Source organism: Microplitis demolitor, chromosome 5 (genome assembly GCF_026212275.2).
Source record: "Microplitis demolitor isolate Queensland-Clemson2020A chromosome 5, iyMicDemo2.1a, whole genome shotgun sequence".
NCBI lineage: Eukaryota > Metazoa > Arthropoda > Insecta > Hymenoptera > Braconidae > Microplitis > Microplitis demolitor.
The window spans coordinates 3870612-3897042 of record NC_068549.1 but is presented as its reverse complement, the minus strand read 5'-3'; the positions used below and the strand labels follow the sequence as shown (position 1 = coordinate 3897042).

The window sequence follows — 26431 nt, the reverse complement described above, 5'->3', positions numbered from 1 at the left end:
CTATTCAATACTTTGAAAAGTTTTGAATTTTAAACCTTACCATAGTGTTTCTGGTTTCTGAACTAGAACTTGGATGGCCCCTGATAACACGAGTTGATCGTGAAAAAGTTGGTCATTCATTAGTTTCTGACCAACTTGACAACAAGTTATCGACAACTTTAGCTTTTGCAACTTTTGGTTACAAGTTACCGCCAACTTTCTCAGAAAGTTGGCACCAATATGGAGCCGCAACTGGAATGCAAGTTTCTAAGAAAATTAAAAAGAAACTTACCGTCAACTTATGATTGCTAACTTTTGCCACCAACTTTCTCAGAAAATGTCTATCAACTATTGGAGGTACCAACTGTTGGCGGTCAACTTGGTGTCCAGTTGCGGCTGCAAGTTTCTCGTCAGTTTCTCGCCAACTTGGCTATCAGGGCATATGTCAATAAGATGAAAACCCAAGTAGCTATGGAAGAAATCTGTGGCGTAAATATCTTCGTTATCGGCTGAAGATATAATTTTGACTGTCGAAAAGATAAAAATTTTTCTCCTCTGATAGCCAGACTTTCTGGTCAATAAATTGATGTCAATTAATTGTGATCAAGATGACGACAACTTCAACCTTTGTAACTGTTGACTACAAATTGTTGCCATCTTCCAGAAACGGAACATAGAAGGCAACTTATGGGATAACAACTTTTGCCATCAATTTTCTTAGAAAGTTGGCATCCAGTTGTCGCCGACATATGGAAAAGCCAATTTCGGCGTTAAATTTGGCAACAAGTTACAGCAGGTTGTCGCTAACTTGCCGTCAGGGCTATAAATCTATTTTCGTTGACAAATTGTACCAGAAAAAAAATATCTCTAAATTTATGGACTATTTCCAAACTTATCAAATCTACCATGCATAGAAAAATTTATGAAATACTATAGATTCTCATAAATTCTTGAAGAGAATTTATGAGAATGACTGAAATTTATAAGAAGATCGAAACGCGCTGTACTTTCAGCTATAAAAATCTATTGTTTTCTCCAAGTGTCCGAAATAGGGTAGAAACAATGATTTTAGGAAATTTTTGAATTTAAAAAGTAATGACTAATGTATACTGCAAATATTAAAGAAATTTCAGTAAACTTTTAACATGATTTTGGTTTAGAATTCTAAGGTAGAAAACACTATTCTGTGATAAGTATAAACATAAATGAGGCGTAGAAGCAATGATATTTTTAAATCAAATCAAAGAACGATTACAACCACATACTGTAAGATCAATGAACGACTTTTGAAGATAACGATAAAAAATTATTTTTAGTCGTAAAATAATGACAATACATAATCACTGTTACATGATTGGTTAAAAAAAAAAAAATTATTATCTACATCCAATAAATCCTTATGTCTATTTAGTAATTGAATTTTTCAAATTGAGCAATAAAAATAACGCAATAATATTAGTCCTGTTCATAGATGATGCAATATCACGTGAACACGGAGTGGTTTAATTGGTCTTAGTTTTATATGAGTATTTCTTGAAATATAGAATTGATGATTTATTTTTTTTTAAGACTAGTAGCAAATTTTATAAAATACAAATTGTTATTTTTCGAACTAACTTTTATGAAGTCGACTACGGTGGTAATTATTTCTGTATTAATAAAAATAAAGGGCTTAATTACAATTTTTTAAAACTTCAGATTAATAATTTCATTTATTTTGATTGTTAGTAATTAGATAGTAATGTTGAAACAAAGCGCGGGAATTTTGATAGCTATACTAATATATGGAATATTGCTTCCGTCAGCCGTATTTTGTAATTCGGCAGAGACTCAAATTTGTTCAGTGTATAAAAAGGTTGATATCAATAGTGAAAGCAATAATGCACTCAATTCTATTTCTGACCCAAAATCATATATTTTTACGTCAAACGGTGAACTCTCAATGGATATTGAAATAAAATATGAATGTGATACAATAATATTTAACACGGAAAATCTTGATAAACTCGACCTGATTCAACTAAAAAACGTTGATTCCATTAAAAGTTATACAACTGATGTGTATTTAATTAACAAGAAAGGGTTATTGGAACTTACATTTCCGCATAATTTACCACGAGGCAACTATACTCTATATTTAAAGTATCATCGTGGTGTAAGCTCACCTCATGCTACACTGCACGAGTGAGTACTTTTCTATATAAATAATTGTTTGTCACGTAGTTTATAAATAAAATTTCAATTGCTTAATTAATTTCCATTACAAACTCAAGATGGATAGCGCTCACAAATTTTGACGACAATAGTTTTGATAAAACCAATAATCACGCAATTAGAATATGGATCAGAAAAAACGCTCTGGGACATGGAAAATACTTGATGGAAAATGTTGAAAATTTGATGAAAGCTTTTGAAAATTATACTGGTGTCTTGTACAAAGAAAACAAATATGTTAAATTTGATTTTATTGTACTGCCCAAAAGTCACATGTTCAAACATAGCCACCAATACTTTATTTATGTCGAGTAATATTTTTTTCTTTATCAATATAGCAAAAAAAGATGAGAGCATGAAAAAAAATTTCCAGTGAACCTTAAAAAATTCTAAAAGTATTTGGCTTGCAATAGTACACAAATTCATCCAAACTTAATTATAAATATAGATGATACTTTTTAAGGCTAACTTTGATTTTTTTTCTCTTTCATCGACACTTGCCAGGATTTATTGATATTGAATAGGGTATCCATTTATTTTATAGCGAGGAATTATTTGTTGACGAAGAATACATTGCCACAGATGGTAATGAAAAATTGTTCCGCGACATAACAGAATTGCTGATCAATCATGCATTCAAATACTTTAAACCCAGTCTATTTCGTCCATACGGACGATTAATCTTTCAACTAAGAGAATATCTTAAGTATTATATAATAAATAAGGTAAAGCACAATTATCAGTAACAAACATATGACCCCTAATTGTTTCAATAAGTCACAGAATTAGTAACCAATAAGTAACTAATATTAAACATGATTTATTGGCGGTCGTTTGTTTTTAACTAATCAGAATAAGTTGCAATAGTTTTTTGATAATAATTCATTAAAATATAGGCCATCACTTCATGGCATTTAATGGATGAGTATGTTCGGTACCAAAGATATCGTATATTTGAAAATGATTACCTTTACGGTCATTTGAATGAATACGTTTTATTCGACAATTATCCAAACGGTAGGTAAAAAAAACATAGTTATTATAAGTAAACCAGTTTATAATAATGACATATCACTATAGGCGGCTTACTAATACGTATGGCGATACATGTGGCAGGGGAAGAAAATTTTATTAATGCACTGCGAGAGTATCTCAAAAGAAGGTATCTACGATAGTAAATTCACATGTAGTTAAATTATACTTATTCTTACATTTGTATGACTTAAGAAGGAATACTCAAAACACTGATTTATTTTCGGAATTGATTGACATTCCGCGTAAGAAAGTGTTGGATGATTGGGTCAATATGAAAGGATATCCTGTGATATCAATAAATAGAAATTACAAAGGTAATAAAGCGATTATAAGACAGTCACGTTTTTTGAGAAAAAGAGATGAAAAATCGTCAACTAAATACTGGATACCAATGAACTTCGCGAGTGAAAATGATGCTGATTTTAGTAATACTACTGTCACAGATTGGTTCGATCCTGAAACGGCATCGATTGAAATTATAGCACCACCTCGAGATAACTGGCTCTTAGCCAATAAACAACAGTTCGGTATGTAATTCGGTTTGTAAGAGATAATAATGCATCTATGGTTCGAATGTGAAATCGATTTTTTTTTCTTTAGGCTACTATCGTGTTAATTACGATGAGAAAAATTGGAAACTAATTATTCAGTATCTCAAATCGAATAATTATCATAAAATTCATGTGCTTAATCGTGCACAGCTGATCGACGACGCATTTGTTTTGGCTGAATTTGGATACCTGAATTTCAATATCGCTTTTGATTTAGCGAGATATCTCAGATTAGAAACAGAATACGTCCCATGGGCTACGTTTTGGGAAAAAATGTTCCGTTTGTTTCAATATTCCTCGATATCTAATTCACAATATTATGAAATGTTCAAGGTACACATAAAAATACAAATAATAATCTTTTATGATATCACGAACAGTTTTTTATTTCTTATTCTGCTCTAATGGTTTTTAGAGCCATTTTTTTTTTTTTTTAATCATGTAAGAATATTTCATCAAAAGTTGCTATTACAGTAATAATAAAATAAATTTTCTTTGTAGAACATGATTTCGGAGGTATCTGAAAGCTTAGAAAGAACTATATTGTCCGATGGAGTATCAACCGATAATGATCGGATGAAAAGACTTCAAAAAATATCATTTATAAAGTGGACTTGCTTCTATGGATCGAAATTTTGCAGAAACTATACGCTAACTAAACTCGAAAATTGGCTCACTGACCCAGTTCAGCATCCGTCAGTTCAATTTCTTTATCTCATATCCATATAGACTGATTTAAAAATGTCAATAAATATTTTGTTTCTGTTTTTCCATGCAGACTTTTGCCGGATATTCGACGAGAAATGCTTTGTGCCGGAATTCGTAGTGCCAATAAAGATACATGGAATAAATTATTAATTAAGTTTTTAATTAACAAAGACGATGACATTTTGTTGGCACTCATGTGTTCATCAGATAATCAACTATTGCAAAAATTAATGACAATGTTTGTCAATGACGAATTAGTTTACAGGAGTCCGTGGTCTTTTTACATGAATATTGCGCAGCAAAGCACTAATGGCGTGGATGCTATTTTAGAATTCATGAACAAAAATTTAGATTTATTTCATAAAAAGTAATTGTGACCACACAATACATCCTTAACCCATATATAGAGGAGAACCAAATCAAATTCGATAATTTTTTTTTCTGTTTCTTTTTGCTTGGACTCTTCTCTATACCCTGTACAGTAACTTTTTTTGTACACACGTTAAACTACTTTTGTTTCAGCTCAATTTATAATGAAATTATGAATAACGTTTGCATTGTAATCGAACAGTTTATCAGTAATGATGTCCAACTTGAAAAAGTAAGCACTGACACTTCATAAAATATAAGAAAGAAAATGTATTTTTCTTATTATTTTTGCAGTTTTATCGAATATTGACTCATGATTTTGGCTCAATTGGAATTGTAAATTTTGCTTCATATTTGTCTACTGCCACGGATAAAGTACGTCGTGCAAATAAGGTGTTTGACTTGATGAAAGTTTAATTATAAAATCCTCGTCTAATAAATTTCTAATAAATAAATAATCAAATTTCAAGTAAAAACAGTTTATAAATTATCTACGACTTACGCGCTATTGATTGAAATTAAAAAAACTTAAAAGTCTTACTGAGAATAAACATGTAATAAATATCTATATACAAATTTTAAAAAATTCTAGTGTGTGTTTTTATTTTTAACGAATTCATTTTTCTTTCGATTTTAATCACTTAACAGTAGATTAATAATAACAAGCGGACTATATAGTCATTATTCGTCAAGCACAATCGATTCATCACGATATTAAGGTGGCCAAATTATCGACAAATGCTGAAGACATTGAGTTTCACGGATAATGATTTAGTGCTCACGTACTTCAATCAACACGTATCTGGTTATTATCTTAATTAATTAAACCTGTGAAATAAAGTCATAATGGTCATTAGATTAAACACAAAAAAAAACTCGACAGATTGTCCAGCATTTTGTTTTACTTAAAAAAGTATTGATTTATATGAAAACAATTAACTTTTTAAATATTTCTTAGAGAGGCGCACTTAGACCTGCGTTTTTAATTTTTATGGCTGGATTTCACGTGCTTGGAATTTATTCACTGTCTGTAGCATGTTCTGTTTTTTTCCTAAAATTAGTATTTAAAACTTCATGATGTCATTCAGATATGACATAAGAAAATGTGGTGGGATTTCATTGGACAAATCTTCATATAAATATGACGGTACTTGAAATTGAGACACAGTAATATTTTCGATAGCTAATGAAAGTCTTCAATTGGTCATTTTTGTGAGTATTAATAATAATAATAATAATATTTTTTCAATTATCTTATCATTAAAAATTAAATTAATGTAATTTTATACGAGTTTCGACATGAAATTTCCAAGTCACAAAGTCATTACTTATTATCTAATGATAATGTAAACTGTGTGTATTATATTCATAGATTGGATAATAATAGAATTAAGACATAAAAAAAAGTTCTTCAATTCAATAGATAATTACAACATAGTTATGAGGTTGTTTTTATCATGATCGAGATAGAAAGTAAATATTTTTTAATGTTAATTAATTTTAACAGTTTAATGAAACGACACAAGATCATAACGATTTAACTTTTGACGATTAGTTAATTTTTTAATTTAACTACAGCAATTTTATAATTTTATTTTAACATTTAATATTTAATTACTCTAGAATCGAGATGTTAATTTCGAAACAAAGCGCGGGAACTATGATAGCTATACTAATATATGGAATATTGCTTCCGTCAGCCGTATTTTGTAATTCGGCAGAGACTCAAATTTGTTCAGTGTATAAAAAGGTTGATATCAATAGTGAAAGCAATAATGCACTCAATTCTATTTCTGACCCAAAATCATATATTTTTACGTCAAACGGTGAACTCTCAATGGATATTGAAATAAAATATGAATGTGATACATTAATATTTAACACGGAAAATCTTGATACACTCGACCTGATTCAACTAAAAAACGTTGATTCCATTAAAAGTTATACAACTGATGTGTATTTAATTAACAAGAAAGGGTTATTGGAACTTACATTTCCGCATAATTTACCACGAGGCAACTATACTCTATATTTAAAGTATCATCGTGGTGTAAGCTCACCTCATGCTACACTGCACGAGTGAGTACTTTTCTATATAAATAATTGTTTGTCACGTAGTTTATAAATAAAATTTCAATTGCTTAATTAATTTCCATTACAAACTCAAGATGGATAGCGCTCACAAATTTTGACGACAATAGTTTTGATAAAACCAATAATCACGCAATTAGAATATGGATCAGAAGAAACGCTCTGGGACATGGAAAATACTTGATGGAAAATGTTAAAAATTTAATGAAAGCTTTTGAAAATTATACCGGTATCTTGTACAAAGAAAACAAATATGTTAAATTTGATTTTATTGTACTGCCCAACCTTCACACGTCGAAATATAAAGATGGAGACTTCATTTATGTCGAGTAATATTTTCATTTTTTATTAATAATCAAGAGAATATCTTGCATGAGTACCGGAAACTATTCGGACTTAATTTTTTGCGTGGTTCTATTCAATATGTTCTAACGCTGATAAACGCATGTTATAATAAAGCAATTTGGTGCCATATTGTTTAAGTACAAATAAAAAAAGTTCTATAGCTCTTAACTTTTTTGTAATGTTCTTCATACTGTTGTTTATAAAATTTTCTAGAAAACGTTATAAGATATGAATAATTAAGATTTATGAAGGAGAGAAAACGTAATAGAGCGCGTGTAATAAATGACTCAAAAACAATATTAACAAATATCATTTTTTATTTTAATCTGAGAATTTTATTAACTAGTACGAAGAACATAAAAAGTAATACTTATCATATCTCATCATAATTTTTCATATATTTTCAATGCATCGAAACTATTCTGCATTCGTCATTTTTTAAATCTTGAAAAATTCATATTTCTTTGTATATTATAGTTATCGTAAAAAGTTATAGGCCTTTTTTTATTTGAATTTTATCATTAAATATATATATAAAAAAAAAAAATTCAGTCTGAAAATCACAACATCATGCAATGAAAGAGAATTACGCATAAAATGGAAGTCGAATATTCGGTACCACTTAGCCTACATATAAATATAGTGAAAAGAATGAGAAAGTGGAAAAAAAATCCAGTAGACCTTAAGAAATATTCAACAAGTCTATTTAACTTACAATAATCCACAAATTTACCTAAATTTAGTTAACTAAGTTTTGAATATATTGATGACTGATTGATTTCTGAGGGTCACTTTGCTCCACTTTCTTTTTTTTCAACATATGCCAGGAATTATTGATGTTAAACAGGAAATCTATCTATTTTATAGTGAGGAATTATTTGTTGAAGAGGAATACACTCCAACTGTTGGTAATGAAAGATTGTTCCTCGGCATAGCAAAATTAATGACCGATTATGCATTCGAAAACTATAATCCTAGTCGACTTCATAACTACGGAAGATTGATATATACTCTTAAAGAATATCTGAGCTACCATATAACCGATGAGGTATAGTAAAATATCAGATACATATATAATTAACCAGTTGCGCACATAGTGTCAATTACGTTATAAAAAAATCAGTTTTTCTGGGCGGTATTCCTACAGAAATCATTTAAAATATTCTCAAATTTATGTTACACGGAAAAAAACTGTGGTAGCGGGTACTCCAATATGTAGTAAAAAATACTACATAAATAGTACTGACAACTAAATATTGTAGTAAACATCTATGATTGTAGTTGGCTACATGTAGTAAAATTTGTGGTTGAGATTACTCCAACTTGTAGTAACCTTAACTACAGATGCTTTTGTAGCAGCTACAATTTTTTTCCGTGCAATCATATAATATCTTGATAAAATACAGGCTTTGAAAACATGGAACTTAATGGATGTATATGCTTATCATCAACGACACGGTATCTTTGAAGATGATTATCTTTATAGCCGTAGGAAATTTAATGGTGTAAATATTTATCCGAAACGTATGTTAAATCTATCATTGTTAAATTTTTAATAAATCTCAAAAAATAAATACTCGATTGTAACAATGATCTAAAATATAGGTGGTTTCGTGATTCGAATGCTCGAACATGTAGTTGGTGAAAACAATTTCAAGAATGTCATTCAAAATTACTTACAAAACAGGTACTTATATCTATATATATATTATAGAATGGAGAGAGATGGGCTACTGAGGCAGTATCAGATTTTCTGAAATAGATATAACATTAAGTTCATGTTTATTATTGCATTAGTATAATTATGATTTTGATCTATTTTCTATTCTATTAATAAAGTTAAATATTAAATTACTTTCTCTGCTTGTACTGATTAAATGATAGTATTACTAAAATTAGTGCTCTAAATAGCCCAATTTTTCTCGCTCTGATCATATTGTATGATACATTTTTGTGCATAAATAAATTACTGATCTATGTTTTTATTCTAAATTACGAAATGCATCTAGAGAAGAGATTCGAAACACGAATGTTTTCTTCAAAATGATTGATGTGGCTGGAAACAACAATGATACTTTGGATAACGCTCTTAAAAGTTGGTTGGGCAGAATGAGCATGGCTATATTAACAATAAATAGAGATTACAGCAGTAATAAAGCGACTATAACGCAGTCACCGTTTTCGAGAAGGAAGGATGCAAACTTAGTGCCTGACTACTGGGTACCAATAAATTTTGCGAGTGAAAATGATGCTGATTTTAGTAATACTACTGTCACTGATTGGTTCGATCCTGAAACGGCATCGATTGAAATTACAGCACCCCCTCGAGATAACTGGCTCTTAGCCAATAAACAACAGTTCGGTATGTAGTTCGGTTTGTAAGAAATAATAATGCATTTATGGTTCGAATGTGAAATCGATTTTTTTTCTTTAGGCTACTATCGTGTTAATTACGATGAGAAAAATTGGAAACTAATTATTCAGTATCTCAAATCGAATAATTATCATAAAATTCATGTGCTTAATCGTGCACAGCTGATCGACGACGCATTTGTTTTGGCTGAATTTGGATACCTGAATTTCAATATCGCTTTTGATTTAGCGAGATATCTCAGATTAGAAACAGAATACGTCCCATGGGCTACGTTTTGGGAAAAAATGTTCCGTTTGTTTCAATATTCCTCGATATCTAATTCACAATATTATGAAATGTTCAAGGTACACATAAAAATACAAATAATAATCTTTTATGATATCACGAACAGTTTTTTATTTCTTATTCTGCTCTAATGGTTTTTAGAGCCATTTTTTTTTTTTAATCATGTAAGAATATTTCATCAAAAGTTGCTATTACAGTAATAATAAAATAAATTTTCTTTGTAGAACATGATTTCGGAGGTATCTGAAAGCTTAGAAAGAACTATATTGTCCGATGGAGTATCAACCGATAATGATCGGATGAAAAGACTTCAAAAAATATCATTTATAAAGTGGACTTGCTTCTATGGATCGAAATTTTGCAGAAACTATACGCTAACTAAACTCGAAAATTGGCTCACTGACCCAGTTCAGCATCCGTCAGTTCAATTTCTTTATCTCATATCCATATAGACTGATTTAAAAATGTCAATAAATATTTTGTTTCTGTTTTTCCATGCAGACTTTTGCCGGATATTCGACGAGAAATGCTTTGTGCCGGAATTCGTAGTGCCAATAAAGATACATGGAATAAATTATTAAGCAAGTTTTTAATTAACAAAGACGATGACATTTTGTTGGCACTCATGTGTTCATCAGACAATCAATTGTTGCAAAAATTAATGACAATGTTTGTAAAGGGTGAATTAATTGACAGAAATCCGTGGTTATTTTTCCTGGGAATTGCGCAGCAAAGCACTAATGGTGTAGATGTTATTTTCGAGTTCATCGATGAAAATCGAGATTTAATCGATAAAAAGTAATTCCGAATACCCTATATATGCTCACAAAAATAAAATATGCATATTTTTTTATCAATTAACGAAACTTATATAATTATGGATTTTCTTTATTATAGCACTGAGCTGATAGAAGATATTTGCGTTCTCTTTGAAGAGTTAATCAAAAACGAAAATCAACTTGAGAAAGTAAGTATTGAATGATTATTTTATCAATTCAGAAGAATGATTTCAATATAATTTTTTTATTTTCTAGTTCAAAAGAATATTAAACTACTACGCGCAATATATTAACCCAGAGAATTCTCATTCACATCTAGATACTGCTTCCTTCAGAGTAGAGCATGCGAATGACGTAGTCAACTCATTCAAAATTTAATTTTTGGTGCATTCTGTTGTCCTTCCTAAGCAATTATATATATGTTTAAATAAAATGTACTTCCAGCAATAAACAATTAACTCAATTTTTTTAAAGTTCAAATCATTTGATTTATCATTTAATGACGCCTTGATAAGCTAATCATTTTTTTTTTTGCCACGTTAAAAAAATTATTTTCAATCATAAAAAAACATTAATTAATAGACTTATAAATGTGATTAAAATTAAGTGTATCATTAACGCTTCGATGATTATAAATTTGTCGAATCATTTAATAGAAATTTCTTTTATCTTCAATTTTTTAATTTGAGTCAAACGACTTATTTTATTAGTCTGTGACAAAAGAAAAAATTGATATTTAATGTTATCACCAATAAAAGTTGAATTATAAATTTATTATTTCTTATAATTGGTTTTTAATAATTTTGATATTGTTATTTATTATAGATTTTTTTTTATGTTTTTATTTATCTATTGGAATTGTAACGACTTGGAAAGTAAAGTTGTTTATATATATATATATATATATATGGAATGGTCCGAGTAGATGGGGTATAATAGGGCACTAATTAGATTTGAAACAAATATATAAAACGACAGTAATAAATTTAATTGACGAATCAAGCAATAGTCGAAAATCAATTTTCATGATTTTATTTGAATGGCATCATGATTTTTTTTAACTTTACTTCAAGATACTATAATATAATTACTCTTGAAATTTTTTTTCTTCGAACGGATTTACCAATTTGAATAAAGACTTAAAATTTTTAGCATCTCAATTTTTAAATTGTTCTCGCATAACAAGAAAATGTATTCAGCTATGATCGATATATTTTGGCGAAAGTATGGATTAGTAGAATATCTTCATTACTATCAACGCTGACCACTGAATCAATAGAGCCCATCAATAAATAAGAAAATAGAAAAATAAATAAACAATAGTGACTGTCTTAGTGTTTACATTAAATCATTTATTATATTTGCAACACATATACATATTGTATTAACATCATACATACATCTTTTAATTTTTACATCTATGATCTTTTTTTTATGTATTGTTTTGCTGACATCTATTATTAATGTTATTCATGTTAACTTCATTTGTTTTTACTATATATTTTTGCAGAGTTTCAATAATATTATTTTGCGATATGTTGTAAAGATATGAAAATAGTAGTTTATATATCGAGTTCGATTGCGAGTTGTAACGACTGTCAACACCCCAAACATATTACGCGAAATGTATTGGATATATACATTAGTATTTGTGAGAAATATATTTCCTACGAAAATTAATGTATACATCTAGTACAATTTGAGTGTACTTGAAAAATGCGCCAATGAGTTCCTATAGGCAGCAGGTTATCGGCTGCAGGTAATAATAGGCTTTGAAAATGTGATGAAAAATTTTGTCGAAAGATGTCTCTTACTTTGAGATTTTTCGCACGCTAGCTGTAGTGGATACAACTAAAAAATAACATTTTTAGCACGGTTAACAACACAAATGAATGATCAGGTACAGTCGATCTCCATTAACTTGGATTTCATTATCTTGGAACTTTTCCTCAATCTTGACCCCCACTATTTTATCAATCCATCATTCATGTAATGTAAGAGCGCATGCGTCATAGTTTACTTTTTAAGAAAAAGGGGCATCCGTTAACTCGGAAATTCCAAGAAATTTCCGCTCTCCCGTAGACTAACTATCCCAGTTAATGGAGTTTGACTGTATTTTATCACTCGCTGTTATATATACTATTTTTAGCTGCTGCCACTAGGCAATTAATGACGGACATTTTGAATTAATTAAAAAAAATTTTTATCCATACTAATATATTTTTGTGCGCAATAACTTTTGCTATCAATTAATCGTCGTCTGTTTATTATCAAATGAGATTAGACAATTAATTGTTTCTTATTATATTTGTTTAGAAATATCTGCAAAAATATATTTTACAATTTAAAATAACACACTCTTGTAGGTGTTTCCTTTTTTTTATTTAACCATTAATTCATTTATTATTTTCTATTCGTTTATTTTTTTTTAATTACTCTCATGAACCCTCGTCCTGCAAGAGTGTACATTTTGTTTAAAATTTATTAAATTATTTTCTTTGCTTCACTATTGACACAATTACACATATTTTTGTTAACTTCATACTACATAATTATAAACTATAATAATTATAAAGTTATAAATTTATTGTCCTTTGACTATTCAATATATTTTTTTTTTTTCCAATAAATTATTTTTCATTACTTGATTAATTTATTATTCATATCAAAATGGCAATAATTACACTACATAATTATTAATTATTGCCATTAGGGATTAAAAAATATAACCAAAAATTTTATTTTTCAATTTGACCACTTGAGCCAGTGGTTAAGAACTGAAATTGAATATAAGGTTAATGCAATTAATCAAACAATTAATTAATACTTTGCGTTAATTATTTTAATTCCACACTGGTATTTAATCATATATTTTCTCTTCTAAATTTCAAGCAATTAAATCACACAATATATTTATATTTATATAAAGCTGATGTATATTCATCACCGTAATATATATCTATGCTTTTTTACTCTACTGTAATCATAATAATTGTAATTACTATTTTTTTTTTTTGTTTTATTAAATATGTAATTAAAGTATTTTACAAAACATCAATTCATCGATTTTTATTCTTTACTTTTCGAAGCCAATTTCAGTCTAATGCCGCAAAATAATGCAGAATATTTCTTACGCCAAGAAATTCGTTTTTTCTATGTAGTTCCTGTTTACTCATAAATTGCAAATGACAATTTACGCTTACGCTAATAATTGATCACACCACAGGTCTAAAATTAATTTGTCTCTGATTGGATGCTGACACTGAAACTTCAAATTCAAATGCAGGTAATCATGTAAAATATAGTGGATAACTTTGGATGAAACACGATTTCAGACTTTGGGTGATGCTAGCCAACTTCATTCTGGTCTGAAATCGTTTTGATTCATTCCTTGTGACACAATATACTATTTAATCTCTTGCTACAAAATACTATTTTTAACAAAAATTAAAATAATCGGCATTATGACAAGTCGCTCGAAACCTCTCTATGCACAGACGGCTCTATATCATTTTTCTACCTAGAACATGTCTATCGTAGAATAAAACTATCCTTGAACTGATTACTCCAAAACATCTCTATCCAAAACAACTTTCTTCAAGCTCAAGTTTTACTTCGATATTTCTATTCAATGCCAAGACTATCCGAAATAATACTATTCATCATAGATTTAACTAGAAAATCATCGGTAGCTGAAAAAACATATTAGCTAACATGGAAATTCCCGTGTTTTCAGTTACCGATGATTTTTTAGCTGAGTCAATAATCAATAAGGTACCGGCGGGTAATAAGGCCTAGCTAAGGGAGATTTTGAATAGAATCGAAAATATTGCATTTAATTATCGAAATGTATCATTAATCTTTTTTTTCAATACACTAGCCATGAAATGTAACGAAGTGATGGTAATTTTTACCATAAGCAAACAAAAAATTATACTTTTATAAAAACCATACGAATAGGCCTTATTTTACTACAGTAGGGTAATAAGGCCTACGGGTTAAACAAACTGTCATAGTTTAACTATACTTACACTGTGAATAATTCCCATTAAATTTTACTATGGGTGCATTGTAACCCCGGACCATAAGAAAAGTGATACAAAATTTACAAGTGTCCCATAGTAAACGTATGCGCATAGGTCCCAATTGTATCGTCTGCGCATACCGTTTACTATGGGATACTTGTAAATTTTGTACCAGTTTTCTTATGGTCCGGTGTTACAATACGCTCATAGTAAAATTTGTTGGAAATTTTTCATAGCGTAATAAAATTGGTATTAGAGATGAATCATCACTTAAATTTAGCAACAATACTTTTTAAGAATCAGAAGACTAGATTGTTTTTTATAATTTCTTCTTTGCTACGACAGCATATGACGGATGATGAAATATAGAAGACAGGGAACGTGGTATCGGGACTCTATAAATTTGTCGTAACATCTCTATGCAAGACCCTTCTACTAGAGTAGCCTTTAGTGGAAGCGGTTATTTTAAATATCATTTCTGTCACTTAGGCCTTATTACCCGCGGGTACCTTAGTGTTATTTCGGATAGCCATGGCATTGAATAGAAGTTTCAAAGTAGAACTTGAGCTTGAAGAGAATTGTTCTGGATAGAGAGGTTTTGAAGCGACTTTTCATAATGCCAAATAATTATATTTTCCATCATGTTAAACTATTTAATCAATTGTCATAACGAACGAACCTGATATAAATTTATAATACGTAACTTAATATTTTGCTGCTTAACAATATAAAAATTAACGTCTCATAAATACTTTATTTATTTTACTTTTGTTTATAATCTAAAAATCTACAACTACTTTCTGATTGTACACATAAATTCAAATGCACGATGCATATAAATATCAATCACATTTATTTATTTAATACAAACTCCACAATTTTATATTTCTATATATATTAATATCTTTATATATTTTATTTGATGTATATATATTTTTTGTTTTTTTGGATTATCATAACGAATTCTTATCTACTTAAATCTATGCTCATATATAGTCAATATCTATGTATATTTAGTATTCATTTAAATTATAATATATTTAATAGATAATATACTTTATTCTTCATCGAGTTTTATTTTTCTCAGTAAGAAAATACTCGGTTTTTTCACTTATAAATGTATCCTAAAGCTGTACCAAGTTTACTCAGGCATAAAGATTTTTTTTTTTTTCAACAAATAATATTAATAACTTATAATATACAATAAGTGTATAGACTTTTCTATTATTTAACATTTATTTTAATGAAATATTGTTTATTGTTGAATCAAATTTGGTTTCCTAATTCAAAAATTAAAAGAAAAAATGACAGAAACTAAATGATGAATTTTCAAAATCTAATGTCTAATGTAACATAGAACATATATATATATATATATATGTGTATATGTTTTTTGCTACTTCAACATATATATATATATATATATATATATATATATATATATATATATATATATATATATGTATATATTAATTTATTAATAATTATTTGTCATTTTTAATTTACTGAATGCAAGCAAAAAAAAAAACTAAAAATATATAAATAATAATATTTTATAAAACTGACTTTCATTAATTACTTGAAGTAGTTTTCAAAATTATAATTTAAATAACAATAGTTATTAGCTCATTATTTATTTACTTAATAATATGAACTTTGTAATTAATTACTGTGGGTAAATTTGTAATTATTTTCAAAACTCTTCCATTATTATAATATATAATTTGACTTGTTATTAACATTGACTTGACAGGAGTGATTACGTTATTATTATTATTATTATTATTATTAATTTTTTTTTTGTTAGAAATCTACTTAAAATTATCATTATTATACTTTTATTATTTATTATGTCATGTACTGTAACTATTATTTATAATAACAATTAATTAGTAATTAGTAATTAGTAATAATTAGTAATTAGTAATAATTAGTAATTATAGCATCTAATTTGTGCGCAAGATTTCATTATAATTCATAATAAAAGTCAAGCTTTTATAAAAAATTTCAAATTAAAAATTCACCATTTTTCATCACGAATAAAATAAATATTTTGATGCTGTAATTAAATAATTAATATGAAAAATTAATGTTTTAATTAAATCACACGTAGAGTAATGAATAATTTAATAGAAGTACTAACAAAGTATCAAAAAATTATACAATTTTTTAATTAAAATTTATATACTCTTCTATACTTATTATTATGTCGTAATTAATATTATTATTATTATTATTATTATTATTATTATTATTGTCTTTCAATAATTATTATTTATTATAAAATGAATTGAAGTACTGAGAGATGGAATAAAATGATTATTTTTTGTAAACTGCGGTGTAAAAAAAGAAAAGTTTGACCGAACTTTAGAATTTGAGAGATTAGAATTTGAAAATTGAAAATTTTCAATGTTTTCAAACTTCTGTGTCGATTAGTATGAAATGAATACATTTTCCGAAAACGTTGTTGTAACATTTTTTATTTTGCCGTCTAGTTCTATCGCATAGTTCATTCATTTCTGCATGTATTCAGTATTGAGGTATTACAAGAGTTCAAAAATATCATGAATATTCAAATTTGACGAAGTATATCATTAGAAAAAAAAAAAAAAATATTATGAATAAGACTGATAAATTAAAAGACCGAGTACCCGATCAAGGAACTAGTACCCGATCAGTCATGTCTTCATATATCTATATTTAGTAAAATTTAGTAAATATAGATATAAAAATTCATGGAGTGATCGAGTACTGTCCCGGGTCATAATATCTAGTCTCATTGAACCCAAGTGAGCCTCAATCCAGTCTCACTGAGTAAAAAAAGCATTTTGAGCCTCAAATAATGCTCAAAGATCCTCAATAAGTCTCGATGAGCCTCAAATTAATCTCCCATACGAAAAAAATATATATCCTTATATATCCGGGCAAATCTGGAATATGTCATATATATGCAACATATATATAAATATGTCTCATATATGCAGATTTGCCCGGATATATATTTTTTTCGTATGGGAGATTGATTTGAGGCTCATCGAGACTTATTGAGGATCTTTGAGCTTATTTGAGGCTCAAAATTTTTTTTTTACTCAGTGAGGCTGGATTGAGGCTTACTTGGGTTCAATGAGGCTAGATTGACGTTAGATATAGTAACCCAGGATAGTTCCCTAATCGAATAGTAGGTCTTTACCTTACCAGTCTTATTTACGTTTATCAATAAAAAATATTTGAAATTAATGAAACTTCAAAAATTCATATAATGAAATCACTAAAGTTACGATAAAAATTTAATTATAATAAAGTGAGTAAGTTTCAAATTAACATGTATTTGTTTACTTTGTATTAATATCAATAATTAGTACTTCATTATATTCAATATATATTGAATAATTATTTGATTACCTCTAGCTCCTCTTTAACTTATAAATTATTTTATTACCTATCATTATTATTACACATTAATCTTACTTATAACTTATGATACTTATTGTCCATCTTGGAACATTTCCTTAATATTAAGTATTGTCTGTTCACACAGTATTGTCGGTTATTATTATTATTTCTATAATATTATTAATAATATCATAGACTATATTATAATTAAATATATCAACTTATTTTTTTTTAATTAATTGTTGTCTGGATACTAAGGAAGACAATTTATATTTATTTTTCATTCATTGTCGAAGCGTAAGCAAGATAAAATTATATAAAATATTATTTTCAATTAATAACAAGAGTAAAAAATAATTTTATAAGGTTTTAATTTTCTTAGGTGTTAATTTCAATACCAACAATACTATAGCGGTTTTTTTATCATAAAAATTCTAATATCGGTCAACTGTAAAAGTATATATATATTCATTTATAAAAATTTTAAAAAACTATTATTAGTTTTTATTATTATCAGTTTATACAGCAAAAAAAATTATAGTGCGAATTAAAAAAGTGCAGGTGCGTTATTTCATATCCCTAGAATTCAGTCAACATTTATTTATTATTTATATATATAGATATATTTTTTAATGTCAAATATATTTTTTTCATTTACTATTTATGTTATATATTTTATTACTATGCAAAAATAATATATTTTCACTAAAAAAACATTAAAATAATCAAGTTCAAAAATTTTTTATTGTCAAATTTTTGATCAAAACGATAATTTTTTAAATTATTGAAACCTTTCTAAGCCCGAATTATTGATTGTAAGCCTAACAGATTAAAACTGTTTTTACTTCTTATATATGAATCTACTTATAATATATTTTTTTAATGGTTATCATTATATACAGTAATACTTTTAAAAAATTTGATGTACAAACTTTTTACTTGCATAAATTAATTTAATATGGTAACAGATATATTATTTTTAATTACGGTGTGAATTTAGTAAAAAAAAAAAATACTAAAATTTTCGATGAAGAAATGGTAAAATATTAACTAAGCTACAACCCAACCTCGTTATAAGACTTCCTTTTCTAAAATACCACGCCCCCCCCCCCCCCCCCCCACCAATCGCCTTATTTAAATTTAGTTGGCAGTCCTCGTTATGAGACTAACCATATGTGAAGTATTTAAAAATATGAAAAAAAGGATTCAACGAGAGCGTAATAAATAAATGAAAAATTTTTAGAGTACACACATTAATAATAACTTTATTTCATATTTTTTAAATTATATATAACAAGTCTCTCTGTTACAAAAGAAAACATCGTTAGTCTTATAGTGAGGTTAGGACGCAAACCGCTGTCAAATATAATAATAGATAAATCCGAACTCTAAGAACTTTTTCCCCGAGTCTTATAACGTGGTCAGGCGACGGAATGTCTTTAAATTACTTGGTAACCAATATCGAGCTGTAAATTTTTAAATAACCAATAAGAACCTTGAATTGAATGATGTATTTTCATTAGAGGATATTTAAGTTCACTGTAGCCATGTGCATTGCATGGCAACACTGCAAGAGAAAGGTCTAGCGTTCGAGTCCAGGACTCGGCGCTGGATTAAAACGACTGATAGTGAGTGAAAAATAAATGATAAGATAAAAAATTAATAATGCTATATCTATAGAAAATAATATACTATTATAGTTGATATTAGAATTTGGACAAAAAAAAATCTAATTTCGTTCATTTATTGAAATAATTTTCGTCTTGTGAATTCTTAATGCTCTTACGGCACTTACAAATAATAATGGAATTTCATATTTTTTAATTGAAAAAAAAATTGTTAAAAATACTATAGCTATAAAATATAATTCGTCATATATTTAATTAGAAACCCGAAAAAATTTATTATTATATAAACTGAAATTCCACTGTTATAAACATAAAAGAAATACGTATATATAAATAGGTGTGTTTATTTGAAACGATTCTAAAATGTAAAAATAGACAATATATATTATACTATAAATTTATCATTTAATTTTTTTTTTGTATCAAACTAGTATTCTATTCCCTTAATTTTTTTTTATTTATCCATTTAATTGTGTACTGAAAAATTTTTCTTTTAATTTGTTTATTTATTTGTACAATGAGAATCGTTTCAATTTTTTAATTAAAAAAAAAAAAGAAAAAAATTCTAAGTCACTTTGTGACGATCTACAATCAATAATATAGAAATCGTCCATATATTTATGTATCTTTGAATGCATTTCATGCATTTATTCATTGAAATCATCATTAATATTATTGTTTTTGTTTCATTTAATTTTACCAAAAGTATTCATCATTTTATTTTTTAAATTCATAGAAAATAATTTTATACTATTATTTTTATATATTATTGTATAGATATACTTTTTTTTTAATAATAATATCTTAGTATGTAAATAATGTTCAGTATTTTTTTTTCTATCAATAATTATTATAATCATTATTATTATTTAATCTTTACTATGTTTCAAAATATTTCATTGTCATCTCAAAGCCAAAATAAAAAACATAATTTTGGCCGTTAATTATTTTATAGTTCAATCATCAATAAATTACAATGTAATTTTGATTAATCCATATATTAATCACTCTTAAAAATATTCCAAAATATTATTATTTAAAAATATTTATCGTATTGTCATAGTTATCATTGTTATTTATTTGTCAATGATTCCTTCATATCTCTAAATTATTTCGATATATTTTTTTATCAATCGCGAATGATATTCATCTTTTATAGCGGCAGTATCGATAATTAGATAATTTATATATTCAACTATAAATTATTTTATTGTCCAATTTTTGTAAATTAAAGTATTTTTTATTAGTATAGTATTTAATTTTTTTTTCACTATTAAGTAATTAATCTACGTAATCTTTATTTGAATATTTAGCTATTTCTTCACGTATCCAGGGTACGTATTTAGGTACATAAGCATAAACACCAGGTAAACGTGGATGAGCGCATTTTATTCCCCAACTAACAATCCCACCTACAAACCAACGTTCCTCGTCGTCCTCAGATTGACAAAGAAGTGGCCCACCAGAATCACCCTTTATCAATACACAGAAATTGTTAAATTGTCATCCATACATAATATGTATATATAATTATACAATTAAGTCGGGTTATGAATCCGACGACCTAAAGTCCTTACAGAGAGTAAGCCACCGTCGGTTTTTACTCCCAGTATTGAAAAACAAGTTTGATTTCACGCCGCTACTATATATTAACATTACAAACCGAAAATTTCCGACAATTCCCGACGGTGATTTATTTTCGAGGACTTTATACTTGTAAAGTAGAGAAAGGGTGAGTTACGACGGTCGATAACTGTTAAAAAATTGCGGTATTTGGACTACGTATAAAAAAAATCAAGCCTTAATTTCTTAGAAGCTACAGTCCTCATACATCCTTAAAGAAATCTAGTATCAGAGGTTTAGTAGTCTAGCATTTACTATGATCCGACAGTTTTTTTTTTAAATTTAAATCACTTGTTTTTGTTTTCCACAAGAAATAACTTTTAATCAATGCTATTTTTCAATAAAAATTCTAAGCAGTAAGAAGGATGTCCATCTTATCAACGGAACTAACGACGAAAATTTTCAAAATTTACCCTGATAGCCATAGTTTCTGATCAGAAAGTTGCTGTACATTAGTTTCGACCAAATTGACGACAAGTTGCCAACAACTTTCAACTTTTGTTACCAACTTTCTCAGCAAGTTGCCATCAACTTATGGAAATGACAATTTTTGCGGCCAACTTGGTGAAAAATTGCTGCAGAAGGTTGTCGCCAACTTGCTGCCAACTTTGGCTATCAGGGTATAAAAGTTATATTTATACTCTAGAGTATTCAAAAACTGACTTACCTGACAAGCATCTTTCTTACCCTCTGGATAGCCCGCACAAATCATACCATCGGTAACATTCAATTCTTTATGCTCCAGCCAAGCATTACACAGGTCTCTTTCTAAAACAGGTACTTTAACTTCATTGACCGCTGGCTCGTACTGCGAATCTAGTATCGATAAATAAAGATATCAAAGTTGTAAATAATTCGTGGGTAAAACTAATCAAAACATTATTTTTTAAGAAACTTACCATCGGTATCCTCCTTTTTACCCCAGCCGATAACAGTACAAATAGTACCAGGTGCCAGTTCAATATTTGCTTTCGGCAAACAAACAGGCCTCAAATGCTCATGAAAACCAACGCGTTTACTCAATTGAAAGAGTGCGACATCATTATCATGCGCAACACCCAAATTATAATTTGGATGGGGTACAACTCTCTTAACTTTTAATTTTTCTCCAAAATATGAATGCGCGTGACGTCGGGTTATTCCCAATTGTATCGTCCAATCAGACAAATTTGAATGACTGAAACTAATTTATTGGAAATAATGTATTTAATACACAACTAATAATATAATAAGACAAGAAATATGTAATATAAAAACTAACTTTCCAACACAATGTGAAGCTGTCAGTACCCATTGATCGGAAATAAGTACACCAGCGCAATAAAAAATTTCTTCGGGACCGCCTAATAGGGCTGCTAGAAATGGCCAATCACCAGGCGCTGATTCAACGCCTCCGACAATTCGTGATTTAACTTTCAGATTACCGTAATGGTATCTACGTCGTCCGCACGCTATATCATCATTATATAATACAGAAATAATATATTTTTTTTTTGAATAGATAATAATATATATGAATATGTATATAAATAAAAACTAACCGTATTCAGAACAAGATAAATCGACTGTTGGATAATCATCTTGATCGGTACATGATTGCAATTCTTTTAAAAGATTCCGTTCACTTTTTTGTGCTAATCTCCAGCGTTGAGACGTGTCGATTAGTGGTTCATTTACTGATATATTATTATTCTTCATTATGAGAAATGATGATTCTACAACTCTTTAAATCATTGAAATACAAAATTTATTTGGGTTATTTTAAGGGGTAGGGTGGGGGGGGGGATTAATAATCCTGCTAATAAATTTTTTTAAAAGTTTTCAAAGAGCCAAAACTAAAAATGACTTTTTTTTTTAAATTAAACTTTTCTGTGAAAATGAATTTTTTTACATTTTTAATAACCAGCTTTTTTTTAATTGTGATAAATTTTAGTAAGAAAAATAATTTTAAATAAAGTTTTAAAAAATTTATGAAGATAAAAATATCAAATTTTATCTCAAGTTTCTGAATTATTGAAATCGTTCAAAATTTCATCAAAATTCTTATTTTTAAATTTAAAAAAAAAAAAATTTGAAAGTATAATAACTATATAAAGAAAAGTAATTAGAATAATTTATACGATTAAAATAATAAGTATCATAAATACATATATGTACTATATATTATATATAATTTAATTTTAATAAATGGTAATCGGGCGTTAGGAATGAAACTTTTGGTTTCACATCTCGCAAAACACATAAAGTATTCATCTTATTCGAAATTAAATTTCATATAGATATATATCTATATGAAAGATGTATATCTATATGTAAGTAGACATCTAATAGTAAATATGGTTCATAGACAGAACTCAAGCAAATATTGTAGCTATTTACTGTTGGCTGAATCAGATTAATTACGAATGCAATTAAAACAAATTCCCTTATGTATGTTCTTGTTTACTTGATAAAATACTTCAAATGCTACAGAAAACTATATTTTTAAAGGATTTTATATTTTTCATATTTACTAACCACCAGAAGTAAATCAAATACTGGTATCCAAATATAATAATTCAAATTTTTGAATCATTCGTACGATCTGTGTTTTCTAATATTGAGCTTTCAATGACTTCAGTAACTTTGTACACATTTTCAAAATTAATTATGTGATCGAGTCTTTAAAAAATTATAGTACTTAAATTTTGAAAAATCAAATGTCCAAATCTAGCTGTGAAGTGGCCGAAAACGGAATTTCTACCCTGTGTGAACATAATCGCAAAACTTATCGAACATATTTGTTTTTTGTGCACATATGTTATATATGTGACATATGATATTGAAATATATTTTTTCCACACGGGCGTATGAATAAGATGTTACACTGAACGTCACAAAAGTTAATCATATAATCTGAATGGCTATGTAATATGAATGGATATATTGTAGGCAACTTTTCAAAGTTTCGATTTGAGGTAAGCCACCGTGATATTGCTGTAGCTTTATCCATCTATCATATGCTACTCTATGCTTGGAAGCATCCATATTACGTTATTGGAGCTTTGATACGGTGTCAAAACTGACGGGATGCATAAACTATCGGTAACAATGAATTTTAGTATTGATTATTATTGTTATCGATAATCATCGTCTCATTAATAATAATATGAGAATGATAAAGTACAGTTACTAATAATTGGTAACAAGTAAATTAGCTCTTCAAATAATAGACATTATCCAAAAATAATAATCAATCACCAAAATAACCGACGGTAAAAATAACCTGGACAATAAATGTATTTGCCCTTTTTCAGGCATCATGTGCTATTATATAAATAAAATATGTCTATACATATGCTCGCAATTGTTCGAACAGTTTTTGCCAATTACCATTTATATTGAATATTTTTGTTGTGGTCTATTGTTCTCATGAATTATTTTTGTACGGTAAATTGAAGTAGATTTCAAAATAAATTAATTATGTCAAAATCTGACGTTATCGGATAACACGAAAATTGATATCAAAGAAAGCTGATTGTTAAAAAAATAATTAACTGGTAAGCTTTGTTTGGAATCAAAGTAACAGATATAGGGGAGGGGGGGGGGGGGCAAAACGGGGTACCCCCAAAATTTTATAAAGAAAGAAATTTTTTTTTTTTGTCTAATTACTGTATATCCGATATATTAGCGCATTTTGAGCCCTACGCATGACACGGGGCAAAATGAACCAGCCGGAAAATCGAAAAAATGATTCTTTTAATTTTTTATCGTCAAATTAAAAAAAATTTAATATATTTCCGCATTTTTAGCCCTACGCGTGACACCTTGGGCAAAATGGACCAGCCAAAAGTTCTGAAAAATGATTCTTTCATATTTTTTTCCTCAAATTAAAAAAAAAATTAATATGTTAATTCATTGTTCGCCTGGTTTTCTGTAGTTGGGGCAAATTTGGCCACTTAAAATATTCGAAAATAATATTTTAATTTTTAATTGATAACAATTCAATTAAAAAAAAAAAAAATGTCATTTTTTGGAAGGGAGCCTCCCTGTCCCACAAAAAATTTTTTCTGCCTTCGTATCCTCCAATGATGTGATATGTAATTTTTCTTTATGTATTTTACATAAAAAAAAAATTTAATTTAATGAAATTTGATCAACTTCCAGAAATTTTTTTTTTCAACTTTTTTTCAGGGTACCCCATTTTGCCCGCCAAAAGTAAAAATTTTATTTCTTAACGGCAGCTAAAAATTTTGTCTATTTATCTTGAATATCATTAAAAAAAAAAAAAAAAAGATTTAGCGTATTTTAGTCCTCAAAAACTTAGTATTTCCTTAGGTACCCCGTTTTGCCCCCCCCCCCCCCCCCCCTAAAAATAAATTATTTGCATAAATTTAGTAAAAAAAATGTATTGAAATTTTTGTCAAATTTTATTTTGCTGAAACTTTTCTAATGAATAATAAAGAAATAATAATATTATAAGACATTTAATTAAAAATACTTACGAATATCCTAAAAGATTACAAATAGATTGAGCTAGTGATGATTGCCAACGAGCTATGCAAGCAGGAATAAATGTACTATTTTTGACATTATAAACTTGTAGACGTCCTTTACCCTTGTCTCCATTCATCTCGCTCAACCGAACTGAAACGATAAATACAAAATAAAAAAACATTTTTTTATCATTTATCATTTTATTATCATTTATTCAGCTATTTTATTTATCAAATTAAGTTACTCTGACCCATTTCAACCCATGTAACTTTACAACCTGCATTAAAAACAACAATTTCCTAAAAAAAAAAAACATAATCCACATTCAAATAAAATCCTCTGAAAAACGAGAAAAATCGAGAATACAATAAATGAAAAAACTATAAAATTAATCCAAGTTTTAAACACAATGGAGATTTAATCTATTGATGACTTTTTGTTTGAAAAAAAAAAAAAAAAAAAAAAAAAAAATATACTGAAGAGTTTTAACTTTTCTTCTGATAACTTCTGAAGATAATGAGTGAGAGATTAATCTTTTAAATTTAATGGAACAAAG

The 26431-nt window shown here is 27.8% G+C and overlaps 3 protein-coding genes across 4 annotated transcripts in view; 2 read left to right on the top strand and 1 right to left on the bottom strand.

Moving 5' to 3' along the window:
* The first annotated feature begins 1720 nt into the window (after positions 1-1720).
* LOC103569041 (aminopeptidase N) lies at positions 1721-5273 on the top strand. Its single transcript, XM_053739310.1, has 11 exons — positions 1721-2163; positions 2253-2504; positions 2738-2918; positions 3090-3210; positions 3274-3355; positions 3421-3755; positions 3829-4112; positions 4281-4474; positions 4558-4854; positions 5010-5088; positions 5151-5273. The coding sequence occupies exons 1-11, from the start codon at positions 1721-1723 to the stop codon at positions 5271-5273; spliced, it is 2391 nt and encodes a 796-aa protein (XP_053595285.1).
* A 766-nt stretch (positions 5274-6039) lies between these two features.
* Positions 6040-11193, top strand: LOC103569040 (aminopeptidase N-like). 2 transcript variants are annotated; one of them, XM_053739183.1, is made up of 13 exons: positions 6043-6068; positions 6229-6329; positions 6480-6935; positions 7025-7276; positions 8160-8340; positions 8699-8816; positions 8898-8979; positions 9302-9654; positions 9727-10010; positions 10176-10369; positions 10453-10749; positions 10849-10918; positions 10986-11193. In XM_053739183.1, the coding sequence occupies exons 3-13, from the start codon at positions 6487-6489 to the stop codon at positions 11106-11108; spliced, it is 2403 nt and encodes an 800-aa protein (XP_053595158.1). In that variant the 5' UTR covers positions 6043-6068; positions 6229-6329; positions 6480-6486; the 3' UTR covers positions 11109-11193. The 2 variants fall into 2 exon arrangements, with proteins under 2 accessions (XP_053595157.1, XP_053595158.1); XM_053739182.1 differs by lacking the exon at positions 6229-6329 and having other exon boundaries at positions 6040-6068.
* Positions 11194-20860: 9667 nt separating this feature from the next.
* The window catches only part of LOC103576487 (uncharacterized), a 131132-nt gene continuing 125561 nt past the window's right edge, over positions 20861-26431 (bottom strand). Inside the window, exons 13-18 of the mRNA XM_014443240.2 lie at positions 25884-26025; positions 22941-23122; positions 22661-22850; positions 22299-22582; positions 22067-22215; positions 20861-21249 (exon numbers count right to left, since the gene is read on the bottom strand). Of these exons, the coding sequence (XP_014298726.1) occupies positions 21058-21249; positions 22067-22215; positions 22299-22582; positions 22661-22850; positions 22941-23122; positions 25884-26025 (1139 nt within the window). The 3' untranslated portion in view covers positions 20861-21057. The remainder of the gene's footprint in view (positions 21250-22066; positions 22216-22298; positions 22583-22660; positions 22851-22940; positions 23123-25883; positions 26026-26431) is intronic.

Coding starts and splice junctions, on each gene's coding strand:
- LOC103569041 (XM_053739310.1), top strand. CDS start 1,721: ATGTTGAAACAAAGCGCGGGAATTTTGATAGCTATACTAATATATGGA. Junction 4,113..4,280: donor AATATTATGAAATGTTCAAG/GTACACATAAAA, acceptor TTTTCTTTGTAG/AACATGATTTCGGAGGTATC. Junction 5,089..5,150: donor ATGATGTCCAACTTGAAAAA/GTAAGCACTGAC, acceptor TTATTTTTGCAG/TTTTATCGAATATTGACTCA.
- LOC103569040 (XM_053739182.1), top strand. CDS start 6,043: ATGAAAGTCTTCAATTGGTCATTTTT. Junction 8,980..9,301: donor CAAAATTACTTACAAAACAG/GTACTTATATCT, acceptor AAATGCATCTAG/AGAAGAGATTCGAAACACGA. Junction 10,919..10,985: donor ACGAAAATCAACTTGAGAAA/GTAAGTATTGAA, acceptor TTTATTTTCTAG/TTCAAAAGAATATTAAACTA.